This window comes from Pollachius pollachius (assembly GCF_949987615.1).
Source record: "Pollachius pollachius genome assembly, chromosome: 5".
Lineage (NCBI taxonomy): Eukaryota > Metazoa > Chordata > Actinopteri > Gadiformes > Gadidae > Pollachius > Pollachius pollachius.
In genome coordinates this window covers 10,719,000-10,734,024 of record NC_136938.1, presented here as the reverse complement: position 1 = coordinate 10,734,024, position 15,025 = coordinate 10,719,000, and the positions used below count along the sequence as shown (strand labels likewise).

Sequence of the window (15,025 nt, the reverse complement as noted above, 5' to 3'; positions counted from 1 at the left end):
AATTTTTTTTTTGGGAGCGATGAAACGAGATCACAGATAGGATGTGCATGTAGTATTTGGTTTAAGGTTTTCCCACCAATCACATACTAGTTTTCTGTAAGGGTTCATCGGCATGACATGTTGGAGCTGGATGGAGTCAGTCTTGGTAGTACATGGGGCATGATTATGTTCTTCCAGATGTAACCTTTCATGCTTGTGTCTGTCTGTCTGTCTGTCTGTCTGTCTGTCTGTCTGTCTGTCTGCCTGTCTGTCTGTCTGTCTGTCTGTCTGTCTGTCTGTCTGTCTACCTTTCCTGTCTCTCTCACTCTTTCTGTCTCTCTTTCTCCTATTCTTTCAAATTGTTCTTGATCTTTGATTCTGTCCACCTGCCTGCTAGTCTGCCTGTGTACACTTATTCTACTTTTCAATACACTTATTTAGTCTGTCAGTCCACCTGCATGCCTGCCTGTCTTCTGCTCTTCTGTCTGCTTGTCTCCCTCTCTCTGTCTTTTTGTATGCCTGTTTCTTTCTGAGTTACACTTTAATTTTAATGTCTGTCTATATCTTCTGTATGACTGACTGACTGTCTTCCTGACTGTCTTTGGCCCGGCTGTTGTTTCTCTTCTTCATGTATTGGGAGAATTGGGGTACAAAGAAGAGTCTCTGAGTGTGGTTAACCGCCACAGCATGCTTTAATTATGAACCCTGAATCTTTAATGAACGCCTCTGCCAAACTCTGGTTCATGTCGACACTGTTGCTAATTCATGAAGCCGCCATGCGCCTCTCCATACCCACAATTCATGGATCCTAAAATATTTTATATTCCATATAGGCTAAAATACCCCATATGCACAAAGGGTCAAAGGCTAAATCAAGATGTCATTCATACATATATTCAAAAGCTGCATGAGAGAGAGTATATGCAGTGTCTGCAGGGTTTTCACTTGGAACCTCTGAGGACTGTTATTTCACCGCTAGCATCCCACGAGACTATCCAACCTCTTCCCATTAAAGCCCTTCTATAGATATTATTTTATTTGGCGATATATGTACAAATGGTATCAGCCAAACAGGAGCAACATGTTTCTCTTTGGAGAAACATTTTTTTCTTTTTACAATAAGGGTACATTTAATAACCATTAATTTACACTAGGTTATGAACGCCAGTAGTAAACATGAACACAATTAATAAATTATCTAGTAAATTAATAAGTGTGTGTGATCTAAATGACTAGACCATGGGTTAACTGTTCATTAACTTTAATTAATTGCTAGCTAATGATGGTTAATTAATGTACCCATATTGTGTTATCCTGATATGTATTAAAGTATCATTATTGAATCCAATCATTATTTGATTTACCCCTCATTAACCATAAACACCTCTCTCTATTCATTTATATCATTTGATTTGGTTGTAAAACTACAAATGAAATCAGCTTCAACTTTTGTCAGGGCCAGGACATAAATGTTTCTGTTTGGAAATTCAGACTGCTTCGCTGGATTTGGACTTACTGGTCTCACTTAAATGTTTAAGAGGTCCATGGCACCCGGCCCGTATTGTCAGACCCACAGAGTAATTTACTAGGGCTTCTATTTCTTAGAAGTCCTGAAGGTTGATTTTGGTTGAAGCCGGGCCAGTCGGTCTATGTCTGTTGGAATGTCTTTGTTTTTTGGGACCTAGAATTAAACTATCCCATCCATGGGGACATTTTGTCTTCAGTGTGTTGGAAGCCTGCGGTGCAGCAGGGGGAGTGTGTTGTGTGCTTGTTCCTAGTGTTGTACCAGAGGAACGGTGTAATACACAGTGAAGCAAGGGAAGGACTCACATTCACAATGTGTGTTTGATGAGGTAGAGGAAGACCATTTGCTTCAATTGAAAACATATATTCTGCAAAACATCTGCTAAAGAATAGTTTTATCCTGAAAGTAATAAATGTTTAAAACTGGAAGATTTTAAGATTTTATTTTTGTCATGTGACAATTAAGCGCCAAACAAATTGAGCATTGTAACATGTAAGCACTTTAACTATAATTGAAGACATTGAACAGCTCCTACAAATAAACGTGTGTTGGCCATTGAAGAGGAGAAGCAGGTGTTGATCTCAACAGAAGAGAAAAGGCGAGGTCCATCGTGGGTCAGCTCCCATGTCTCAGAAGCATAAGGTCCTGGCCACACCTGACAGTGACCATAATCAGTACTGTTATTCCCTAGTGAAGTTAGGTAAAAAATGGTGCTATGTATTTTCTTGAAGTATTGAAGAGATCACTGGGAAAAGGGAAAGAGTTAGTTGTATGTATTGAAGTGGGAAGTGTGTTAGACTCGCATAAATGTCTGTTTTCAAAGTAAGTTAGTTAGTAAGTTAGTCTTAACACAAAAGCAGTACATGGTATCTAGAACACAGATATATGTCACTACCATTCAAAAAAAAACATGTAATCTTACGTTTTGTCCCCACCTCCATCAGAATATTCAACTCATAATCATAGTTATATTTGTTATTTTAGCCATTTCAATTATTGTCAACCAGTGGACCAACACTTCAGACCAAACTTGGAGACTTTACACTGCCTTGAACATCTTGTTTGTTGTCTTGTATGTATATTTTCTCACTACAGCCTTAAATGCCCTACAACCTTTTACCATGCAGAAGAAGTTTCTTACATAAAAGTTGTCATTTTAATTAAATTCAACATATATGATAAGTATAAGACAAGGCTGTCTAAATTGGTTGGTGGTTAGTGTGGCTGACTCCCAATGTCTTCACAAGTCTTACTGGAAAATACTTATTAAAGTATTATATTATCATAAAGTGTACTTAAAGATACATTTAAAATGTAAGTCTACTTTAGGATTATTTTTACATTGAAGACACTGTAAACCCCTGACTCACATGTGTGTGGCCCTGAAGAGGAGAAAGAGGTGCTGATTAAAAGAGACAAGCCGATGGGTTAATGGTCAGCTCTCATGCCTCGTAGGCAGGAGGTTCTTGGTTTAAGTCTGACAGCCTGTATTAGTAGCCCAAAAGTTATTTGGAACATTTACTTTATTGTTTTCTTGAAATATTATACAGTCCCTCCAGAAAAAATGCGGTGAAATATGCGGCATATTTATGTAATTTTATGCGATGTAATTGCAGAAAATTGCGGAAAAATGCGGGAACTTGCAGGAAAATGCGGAAACTTGCGAGAAATGCAGCTTTTCGATGACGTTCACGTCGCGTAATTACGTCACTTCATAACGTTCCCATGGCAACAGGGGGAAATGGGTGCTCTTGTGTAAAGTAAACGCAACATTTTCCACTTTCTGCTGCGATATATGTGACTTTTTTGCAATGAAAATGCGGGGATTATGAAATCCTGCAAGCCCCGCATATTTTGCGCGGAAATCGGCAATTTATGTGGTGAAAGTGCGGCATATTTGATGCATATTTGAAAAATGTGACTTTGGCTGATTATGCGTTGAATTATGCGATCGCATAATCGCGTTTTTTCTGGAGGGACTGATTATAGGTATTTCGGAGGGCTTGCAAAGGAAGAGGCAATCATCCATAGTGGCAACTGTCGCAGCTGTTGCGTTCGACACTCAACAGAAAGGTTCTAAGTTTGATACCCAAAGTCGTTTTATAAGTCAGAACTGGTATCCATAAAAGTAATCTTTTGCTAAAATAAGTATATGCTATCAATACAAAATATATTACGCAAATATCACATCAAATAATGTCCATCTTTCTCGGCCAATCACTATGCCCTGTTTTAAATTTTTTCCATATTTTCCCAATCAATCAACATCAGGTTTTTCCATCTTTCATATCAATACAACAGACCAGATAGCCCAGTAAATAGTGTGCTCCTTTCCCAGCAGGGAGATACTAGGTTTGATTCCCAATCGCTTCACAAGTATAATTGGGCGTCAACATAATTACCTATATTAGACATATTTTCAACTACATGTATTAGACGTCTAAATATTGTACAAGAGATTGAAAATGTTCCAAATCATTTTAAACTAATAATACAGGTGATCGAGGTCAGACCTAAATCCAGAAGCTTCTGCCTATGAGGCATGAGAGCTGACCAAATATTGAACAAAGTCTAATAAAGTTTGCGGGTCTAAACTAAACGCCCATTACTCATCCTAAAACGTAAATCATCCGATAGTATACCCTAACCCAAACCAGAAGGGTTTCCTCTTGCATTCTTCCCACTGGGAATGGGACTTCATCAGACCTCCGGTACTGCAGTGGCTAGTGCAAAACAATAGAAATGCATAGTTCAATAAGTACAGTTGTACAGGTTATGACTTATAACCAAATCTGTATCCTGTAGTTCATTGTAACTTGTGGTATTTCTATGTGTAACGACTGGTTCAGAACTGCTAATGCATCAGGGCTAGACCTGCTGTCCCAGGATCAGATAGCAGAGGACAAATAATACCACTGTGAAGAGGTACATTGAGGATCCAACTCTTACATATGCAGTTCCCTTCAAAAGTCACAAATGACATTAGCAAGCCTATTGTGAGAGCTTCCGTGTTGCAGATGTATAATTCATAATCCTTCTGACTTTATGCAGTATTCACATGATAATTAGTATTAATTTTTGATTGCTGCCTCGGGCACAGGCTTTCTTTGTGAAGCCAAAGTATGCGGGCCATTATCGCCCTATTAGTGTAACTGTCAGGTCACGGTTTTATCTTACAAATACCTATCTTGTTTTTAGTTAATTAAGCTCCAACATGAGACAGGGCCAATGGTATGTGTGTAATCAACCTAGTCAGAACAATTGCTTAATTGCTTCCAATTAGCTTACCTCGTGTTTTTAACCTATGTGCTAAATTGGAGATGCTTAATCCATTGGCTTTGTCCTGTCAACTTATGCATGAATAAATTCATAAAATGAACAATGACGTTTATTCAGGGTCCAACAGCAGCATTTCCCAACCCTACTTGAAAGGATATGTGAATAACCGAACCCAGAAGTACAAAGACACAAGCCCAGTTGTCAATAGTATGTTTTATTCCACCATCACCCCTTTCTTGCATTACTATGATCACAATGCAATCTCTAACTTCCCTTGCAAGTTTACCGACTGCCTAATTAGCCCCTCTGTGTGACAAGCTGGTGTGATGTGAAGCACTGGTGTCCTCACACGCTGGGCTGGTCTGCAGTATGGATCCACATCAGGCCAGCATGACCAACCTCAGCCTGCACTCCCCCCAGCCCTGTGTGTGTGTGGGGGGGTGGGTGTCATTAGTGCGCCGTGTGTGTGTGTGTGTGTGTGCTATGTGCATGTGTTCTCTCTATGTTCTGTGTGTGTGTTATATGTGCAGTGTGTGGGTTATATGTGCGGTGTGTGTGTGTGTGTGCTCTGTGCATGTGTTCGCTCTGTGTTGTGTGTGTGTGTGTGTGTGTATGTGTGTGTGTGTGTGTGTGTTGTGCAGTGTGTGTGGTGTGTGTGTGTTTGTTGAAAGTAAGGTATGTGTGTGCTTGTGAGGATAAATGGCAAACGGTAGATGAACAACATTCAGGGAAAACAGGCCAACTTTGGCAAATAGACGGCTGGACTGTAGACTGGGGGTCACTCTCGCTCCGTCGCCGTGTGATTCCCGGCCGAACGCTGACCGCCCGACCGGGCTATTTGTCCACATCTCTGAAGGAGAGAGCTGGGGCTACTGCTCTCTCTCTCTCTCTTTGGAGCTCTCCCTGAAAGTAGAAACACAGGCCCTCTGGATTGGCAGAGACTCTCATCCTTCATGATCCAGCCTGGCTTTTAACTCTGCCAGAACTGTGTTCACAAATTGATGCTGTGCTCCTTCGGGGCTGTGGCTGAAACATTAAATTGTCCTGAAATATTCATATGTGAGTGCATTTAGCTGAAAGCAATTGATGGGCAGGTCCTCAGGGGCCAGATGGTAATATCGCGGGGGTGGGGGGCTGCGCATGGGCACAGACACCCTGAGCCTGAGCCCCGGCACGAGGACTCTGATTGTGCTGGTTGCCGACGGTTACAAATGGAGGCCTACCAGATTCTGGAGGGTTGAGGGCTCAACCCATGATCTGGGACTCAAGGCCGGGGTTTGTGTGTGTGTGTGTGTGTGTGTGTGTGTGTGTGTGTGTTATTGTGTGTGTGTGTGTATTTGTGTGTGTGTGTGTGTGTGTGTGTGTGTGTGTGTGTGTGTATGTGTGTGTGTGTGTGTCTGTGTTAGTGTGTGTATGTGTGTGTGAACTCACATACAAGAATTCACATGAAGTCCAATGAGTAATGAGATGATTCAAAGAACCAAACACTCATACAGTTCTGTCGGTTATTCTTGTGAGGCTTGAATGTATGATTTCCCCCCAAAAAGTACTAATTTATTTGATTGAACTTCAATTAAAAAATGATGCAGTGTTTTGTTTCTGTTCATACTTTACTTAATCTAATGAAGTACATTTATTTAATCTCATGATGGGCATGGGATTTTTTCGTTTATGAAAAGGCATGAAATATTCAAAATTAAATATTCAAAATTACACTAAATAAGGATAAAATTGACAGTTGCAAAAGTGGCAAATATTTCTCTATATTATCATTTTATTGATGGTTGTGTTTAAATTTTAAGTGATTCTTGAGTTAAATATTTTGTAGTTTCAGAAATTTGATTCTTCAACAAATGTCATATACTGGCCCGACACAAATGATCATGAATTAATAAAAGCCAGAACTCTGTTGACATCAAGTCTTGCAATGCATTCATTTCACACCAAAGTCATTATGAACATGTCTTCTCAGAATGATCTCGGGAAAATGTTTAAATCTATGGAAATTATTTCCCCAAAGAATCGTGCTTTTAACTCAAAAACATCCGCCAATTTACCCGGCAAAGAAGCCATGCATAAGAACGCAGGGTGACGCGCTGGAGGAACACCGCGCTAAGTTAATTCTGGTGTTCATTATTTCATTCCAGTCTTTGGCGCTCCGGGTCTCGCGGGACCAGGGCCAGTTGATCTCGTTCGTCAGGTGACTGAGCTGGTGCGTCTCTCTGAGAAACTGCCTTTTAACATTACAAAACATTGTGAAACAATGTGGAGAATATAATAACAAAATGTGAGCTTACAAAATGTAGGTGAGGTTGTTTGGAATTAGTGTTTACTTCATTGTTAAACTAGATAATTAATGCACAACTGGCACTTATTTCTAGATGAGGATTTGGTTTGTTTTTCTCTCATTAAGATTAACAACAGAAAATATTACATGCATGCAGGCCTTTATCTTCTCTAGCCTACATTTTTCCTTTACCATAATCCTTGTTCGGGAAACCCAAAAAACAGCCTATGCTTAATTTCTTACTTTGACTATAACAATACATAACAGATAAAGGGGCATCAGAAGACTGGCTTTATGCAAATATAAAAAAAAGTAAGAAATAAAGCAAGAAAAGCGTATGTAGCCATGACAACGGCCTCCTAAGTGGATCTCCTCTACCAGAAGAAGTCTGCCAGCCTCTGAATCAAGTGCACTTAAGAAGTGTGTTTGGAAAAAGCGAACCTGAGAAGCTTTTTAAAAAACGATGTATAATTTATATTTATTTTCTTCTTCCCTGCTTCAGAGCCTGCCCTGAAAGGGTGGCTTGTGTTGGATGTGATCTAAATCTGTCAGCCTACCAGACCCCCCCACCCCCAACCACCAACACAACCACCACCAGCTACCCATCTATTCTGTTCTGGATGAGATTTTACTGATTTTAACATCATACATCCAGCTGGGGGATTCTATTGAGCTGTGTCCAAACCCCTCTTTCACTTCCATCCACTGAAATCAATCTGGAAGTGCTGGGCCGAAGTTGGATCATATCTGAATTGCTGTTGAGTTATGGACATCTTAATTGAATAACACCAGGATCACTATCTGTAATATTATTCATGAAGATAATTTGATTGTACAATATATAAACATAGGTTTATCATTCAATTGAAAGATAGCTATTGATCGAAACCGTCAGTGAAAGTTTATCAACTGGAAAAAGGAAAAAAAAGACAGAAAGGTTTTGTATTTACATTCTTAAATCACCTTCTCACATTGAATGCTGCTCCTCTTTAAAATAGTTTAATTTTTACATTAACATTGTGCCTTAGTTAATTATATCATTCTCCTCTAATTTCAAATGATACTTCAATACATTCTCCAGAATGAAGAACGTCCATATTTAATCTCAATGCCATCCATTTCAATCTGCTTTTTGACAGTGAAAACAATGATCATTGAATGTTAATGCCGCCAAAGTGGCTCCCTCTGAACCGTTATTAAAACATTTGAATTATTAAGACTGGTGTCTAATGGTCACTGTTTCCTCAGCCGCGGCCGCGTATGAATGTGACAGGAGCCAGCTACCGGTTCACTGGAGAGAAGCCCTTTAGCTGGCTAGCATATGTGCTACCAAAGTGTTAGTTTTATTAAATGTCAAACAACTGCGAAACAAATACACACTTTGACTGTCAAAGTGGTAGGTATTTGATCAATGGGGGATCATTTGAATAATTTGGACCTGTTCTATTTTTCATTGATATAAAGATATAAAAGGGAACACAAGTTAGAGCAAAAACTATTGAATCAAAAAAATTCAGCTAGAAAATGCATTTCTTAGGAATCCTTGCAGTGGCACAGGGCCGGCCGGTGTATGCTTTCACATTGATTTGATTTTGATTCCATTTACATGCTTTGTTGACTCTCGTAAGGTTTAATTTAGAGGCATGGCACCCCTACACTTGACTCTAAACAGTAATGGCGGTAAAGGATACGATGCCAAGCTAAGGTCTGGCACCCACATTGAGGCAGCCGCCATTGTGTGTGTGAAAGACTAGTCCACACCTGATGAGTTATTTATGCAGCGCTGGCATGCTGTGATGTGTTAGTGTGCTGGTAAACTGCGTTGCAGTGGTCGGGATAGCAATAGATAGGCGGTTTCAGATTCATCACCTGCCTGGGATCACATTACAGCTATGCTTAGTCCCACAATTAACAAAGTTGGGGCATAGCCATGGGGAAACAACGGGAAACTGCGTGAGAAAACCCTTTTTTTTAAATGGAAAATCAAAAATAACAACAAAATAATTATCACTTAAATATGAGGCAGATAAAAAAACGTTGCTTCAGTGTATTCATGAATTTTATGTGAAATAATTTGATTCAAAAATTCAGATAATCAGTCTGAACTAAAAAAAAAAAATCTGATCATTATTTTAAAACATTGATAGTTTTCACCAAAGAGTATTAAAAAATATTTCTTGTCACTTTTTGTTCTTTTTGCTTTTTAATTGTGTTGATGGATAACATTTAAAAACTTAGATATAAAAAAAAATTAGTTACAATGCACCGTAATTTCAACGTTTCTTACTCAAACATTCAGTTTTGACAAGCAACAAGATAGTACAATTAAGTATCTGTTAAATTAATATGTTTTTAGGTTTTTATTCCAGAGGTTAAATTCAACAATAAGCTGTCGTTTTGACAGGTTCATCATCCTTAATAACCTTAAATAATTAACATATTTAGTGTGGTATGCAAATAGGGTGACACTTGCAAGTGTAATGTATTGTCATAACATATTGCATTGTATTGTAAAAAGAAAGAGGGAAGGGGAGGATGGTATAGGCTTATTTCTGATGTAGAGTTGAACCAATTGTTAGCATGACTCAAAATGCATCCGAACAGATCTTTCCTATTCAGCTAACTTTTTTGGAGACCAGTGAAATATTGCTGAAAAAAGGAAAATTGCTTTTGTCAGTAAACCAGATGTCTTATTGTTTTTATTCAAATGACAAAAGCTGCATTTAGCAACAGATTACTCCATAGTAAATTGACAAATCTGTCTGTAAACATTAAAGTGCAAAGGATTAGATTGCCATTCAGAGCGCAAATCTTTTAAAGGTTCATGCTACAAGCGTTCCAATCTAATAATCACTTTAATAATAATCCAATTAATACATATACCCACCAAACATATACCCTCTTAATCGTGTTAAATCAAATCGAGAATGCTGTCAAAAATTAACGTTCATGATGGTTTAAATCAAATATCTGCGTCCATTATGCCATTGGTGGAGTTGTAGCACCTAGGCTCCGCCCTCTACTCTTCTCACTGGCCAGCAAACGTTTCGAAAAATCGGAATCCATAATAACTGTTTCAACATAACTATGTTTGTATGTTTGAATGATAAAATTTAGATTGCTGACCTATCAAAAGCCACACAGAACGCCATTTACCATATTATTATTATACTCTGTCTGGTAAAACTGTGTTCAGTCACTGTGTGCTGCTGTGTAGTTCACCATTTTTGACAGGCCAACAGAGCCTTCATCAGACCCGACCGAGGATGGGGTGAGTACGCATTCTGACAAATTAAAATGGCGTCATTACTTGACCACCGTACTGTCTCGTTTTGATAGGTAGTAATCACGACTTCCAACTGTTGAATAATTTGTCACGGTTACCTTGTTACCTTGGCTCTCCCACTCTTTAACATCACACCGTCGTCGTAGCTTACTGGCGGCTATGTCCTCAGAAGGCAAAAGTCAGAAAGGCTGTTGTTAACATGGCTCAACTAGTTTACGTACCCTGTGGCAACATTGAAAACAGAGAAACTGTACGATACATGTTAAAAGATGTTAATACAAAAAGAGAAAAATCTGAAAGAAAGAAATAGCTGAAGAAAGAAAGAACAAAAGAGAGGTATAACGAAAGTTAGAAAGAGAGAAAGTAAAATACAGAAGAAAGAATGAAAGAAAGAACGAAATATCAAAGGAAAACAAGAAGGATAGATAGAAAGAAAGTAAGGTCACTGCTTGCAACACAGAGTCTGTAGTTGTGAAACATGAGAAATTTCCGAGGTCATGTTCAGCCAAGAGTTGAACAAGTCCTCTTTGCTGGTTTGAATACTTTGTGTGACTCTCGTAAAAATGGAGGATTCCTGATAGTGAGTGTCTCCGGTGACACGTTGGTTTTTCCCTCTCAGCAGGAACTTGTAGTAGTTGTTGTGCTATATCAAGGCCTTTGTGTTTTCTAAAATGCTTTGAGGGCAAACAGGGAGATCATAAGATATAGAAAAAAAACAGAGCTTCATATAGAGTAATCTATGCGGTCCATTTCAGAATCATGAGGAGAGAGTTTTGCAGGAACAGATATGTCTAAGCTTGCCTCAGGGGTTGGCTGTCGATTGGATACTACAGCGAACAAAAACAAGACAGAAAAACGGAACCTGTTCACCTTAGATTGATATGGATTGAACTCAGGCCAAAAGTTTGCCGAACACCGTTCGAGTCTCCTAGCCCCCTAGTCTCCTAGCCTCCGCGGCCTATGTGTCCGGCATGTGTCCCATGGGCATGTCCGCAGACCCCAGCAGGCGGTACTTCTCGTCCAGGGAGGGCTCCCCACCGCCGCCCTGCAGGTGGATGAGGGGCTTAGTCTGAAGGAGGACACAACCCTGGCCCCGCCCCTGGCTCCGCCCCTCCTCCTGGTTCCTACGGTTGTACACGTTGATCCTGTGCTGCAGCTCGGGGCTGCCGCCGGCCGACCCGGCGGGGCTCGGCGGCTTGAGGTTCAGCGGGTTCACGGCCAGGCCCTTCGGGCCCAAGCAGGTGTCCTCGGACAGGGAGCACAGCAGCTCCTGCATCACCAGGCTGGGGTCCTTGCAGGAGGAGGAGGAGGAGGAGGAGGGCAGGACGGCCTGGCCTGAGATGAGGGGCGCGGCGCGACGTGAGTGCTGGGAGCCGTAGTTGAGGCTGAAGCTCCGGGCCGCCCAGCCCGGGCCGCCCTCCGGGTCTGCGGAGCCCGGGGCGGGGCTGTTCAGGCTGTTGGGCCGCAGGGTCAGGCTTCCGCTGGAGCGCGGCACGCCGGCGGACCCGACGTCGCTGCTCAGCCGCTCCATGGCCAGCAGGGGGTTGGAGAGGACGAGGTTGGCGTTGGTGGCGGGGCGGTGCATGTCGATGGCCGCCATGGTGATGACCCGGGCGCCGGGGACAGCCGTGGAAGCATCTGGAACAACATTGAGGATGTCTCCTGTCAGGGTTTATCTAGATCTGACAGTAGTTAGAAATCTGGGTATCTAGAGATCAGGGTGTCTAGATATCAGGGGATTTAGAAAACAGGGAATTTAGACAACTGTTTTTTTGTGAAATCATCTAGGCATCAGGGTATGAAGAGTTAGGGTGTCTAAACATCAGCGTATTTCGAAATCAGGGTGTCTAGAAATCAGGCTATCTAGAAAGCAGGGTATCAATACATCAAGGTATGGAAGAATCAGGATATCTTGACATTGAGTTTGGGTGTCTAGACATCAGGGTATTTAGATACCGGGTTATCTGGATATCAGGGTATCTACATATAAGGTAGGCTAGAAATCAGGAAATCAGAAAGGGCATTCTGACTCCACACTATCTATGCATCAGATTTTATCAGGATTAAGAGAATAACTTTAATAAATAAATATATGGATGAAATGCTTTGTTTATTTGTTTTATCGCCACAGTGCCTTACCGGTGCTTGTCTCGCTGTAGTACTGACTGATATAGTTGTTCATATCATCACGCACAACTGGATCTGTGTCAAACATATCATGAAAAGTATGTTCAAGCGGAAGGATAATCAATTGAAAATTGAGGTCATAACACATGAGGTCTCAGATATTCCAGTTACTTTTGTGTTTGGGGGGGGGGGGGAGTTGTTCAGCATTGTTCTGCACAGGAATCTTTTGTCCGTTTCGGGCAGACCAGGACTCCATGTCAGGCCTGGGGCCATGTGTGTCTTTATAGTGTTCCACACAGTCCGCTATCAAACAATTCATGCTGTACATTGGCCGTGCCCCAGTTTACGCAGGGGTTATACGATGGAGAGACTGAGAGAGGAGGAAAGAAAGAGGGAGAGAGAGACAGAGAGATGGAGAGAGAGAGAGAGAGAGAGAGAGAGAGAGAGAGAGACAGAGAGAGAGAGAGAGATGGAGAGAGGGAGAGAGAGAGAGAGAGAGAGAGTAAGGACCTCTTTGTCCAGGAGCATCCCTCCGGTCCAACGGCCTTTAAAATGCAGTGCGGTGAAAGCCTTGTGATCCGGCCCCACTGCTTCTCTGCTCTCGCTTCATTGGTCCTCAGCTCCCCAGCCCCCTGGCTGACTGAGCGCCCACAGTACCCTGAGTGCTACCCCCCACTACCACCCCCTAGTACCCAGCGACCCACCCCCTACACACACACACACACCGGCCCTGGGGACTGGCAGCAGACTCTGACGGGTAATTTCATTTATTTTTCATCTTAAAATATTAATCCCGGAGCCACGGCTCGAGAGGGGAAGCATTGCACTCACTAAAACAAGGCGGAGACAATCGCTGGCCCATTAATAAGCCATGCGTCTGGGAGTCCCCGGGAGGCCTCTCACATGTTTTGTCCGGGTCAGGATACCTGCCATCGCTGGGACATGGAGAGGGCCCGCGTTGTTCTCTTCTCAGGCGTCACTTCGGGACGAGAGAATTTATTTTTTAACCAAAATGAAAGACGTTCAAATAAAAATGCGCCTCTGTATGATAAGAAAAACTCCCCTGAGACAAGGTTCGATATTGGACTACATTATTTAATAACTCCTAACCCAAACCCTAACCAGCCATCGCTGGGACATGGAGAAGGGCCCTCGTTGGTTTCTTCTCAGGCGTCATATTGGATCGGGAGAATTTCGTTTTTTAACCAAAATGAAAGACGTTTAAAAAAAATTGTCTTTGTATGATAAAAAGTAAAAATCCCCTGAGACAAGGTTTAGATATTTGACTACATTATGTTATATTATGACACATGTAATCATCTTCTTATTAAATAGCATAAAGGTTATTATTGGCGTACGAAGCTTGGACTGTAACCTTAATCATGGCATATATAACTTCCCTGCTCGGCTTGTCCCAATATGTATAATGATATTATTTATTTAACATATATATTATATATTAAAGAGGACCTGGGATGAAGTGAGTTCAAATTATGTGTCACTGGACAGTCATAAACTCAACACTTAAAGGGTGAGAAACTCCCTGTTCTCCATCATTTTACTGCTCCCTTCTTCCTTCTTCTTATTCCTTTACCTCACAAGTGTGGCTAACATCCATAAGAACCAACAGCCTCTCCATCTGAGATATAAGCCCTTTCTTTCGGTGTAGTAGGCGGGATAAACTTTGTCATTCCTACGTGAACGCAAGTCTGATATTCTCTTGAGCATGCTGACAAATTGGATTCTTGCCTGTACCCTCACCGTTTATGGAGGTTCCTTCATAAATTCATTGAAGGGGAATTACCGCCACGACTGGGATGAGAAAAAACAGCTTGAACCTTGTGGTGGACGGAAAAGATCTTGGAACTACATCCCTGCTCTCATCCCTTTGCGGTGAGAGCGAGAGACTTAGAGAGAGACTTGGAGAGAGTGAGAATAAGGGAGCGAGAGAGAGAGCAAGTGAGAGCCAGAGAGAAAGAGCGAGCGAGAGACATTTTAAACCATTACCGAACTCGGTGAGCCCTGTGGCCGCAGCCTAAGTGCTCGTCCCCTGAACCATGTTCTTCATCCTTCCATAAGCTGACCAATTTGCCCTCAGAGCCACCAGATTTTCCCCCTAGCATTCTCTAGGGGGTGTGGTGGTGTGGAAACAGCCGAGAGAGACACAATCTCCAGGTTTGGGGACGGGGGGATGGGGAGGACGGTTGAGGTTGGGGGTGTGTTACAGGTAGATCTGAACAGATGTTCCCAGTCCTCCCCCCCCCCCCCCCTCCCTCAAAACCTCTCTCTCCTCACGGCAAGACCCACAATGCACAGAGCACTCTATACCTGGAACAGCCCCACTTAGTGCGCTGTGCACTGAGGGTAGCTCTGGGGGGAGATGGTGGTTAGCTGGTGGTGGTTGGAGGTGGGGAGGGTGGGCAGCTGCAACAGGAGAGATAACGGGGGGGCTAAGCAAGATGCCCATGTGAGCTGACTAATGTGGGTGATCATGCTTGTTTTTCCCTGGGATCCACCGCATCCTAAAAGCTTTTTTTGCCCT

General features: G+C 42.0%; 1 protein-coding gene across 1 annotated transcript in view; it reads right to left on the bottom strand.

Annotated features, from left to right (window-relative positions):
• Positions 1–11,314: 11,314 nt before the first annotated feature.
• The window catches only part of LOC307075789 (transmembrane protein 266-like), a gene marked incomplete at both ends in the record, with an annotated part of 31,798 nt that continues 28,087 nt past the window's right edge, over positions 11,315–15,025 (bottom strand). The window contains 2 exons of the mRNA XM_079736484.1: positions 11,315–11,994; positions 12,496–12,558. Of these exons, the coding sequence (XP_079592610.1) occupies positions 11,315–11,994; positions 12,496–12,558 (743 nt within the window). The remainder of the gene's footprint in view (positions 11,995–12,495; positions 12,559–15,025) is intronic.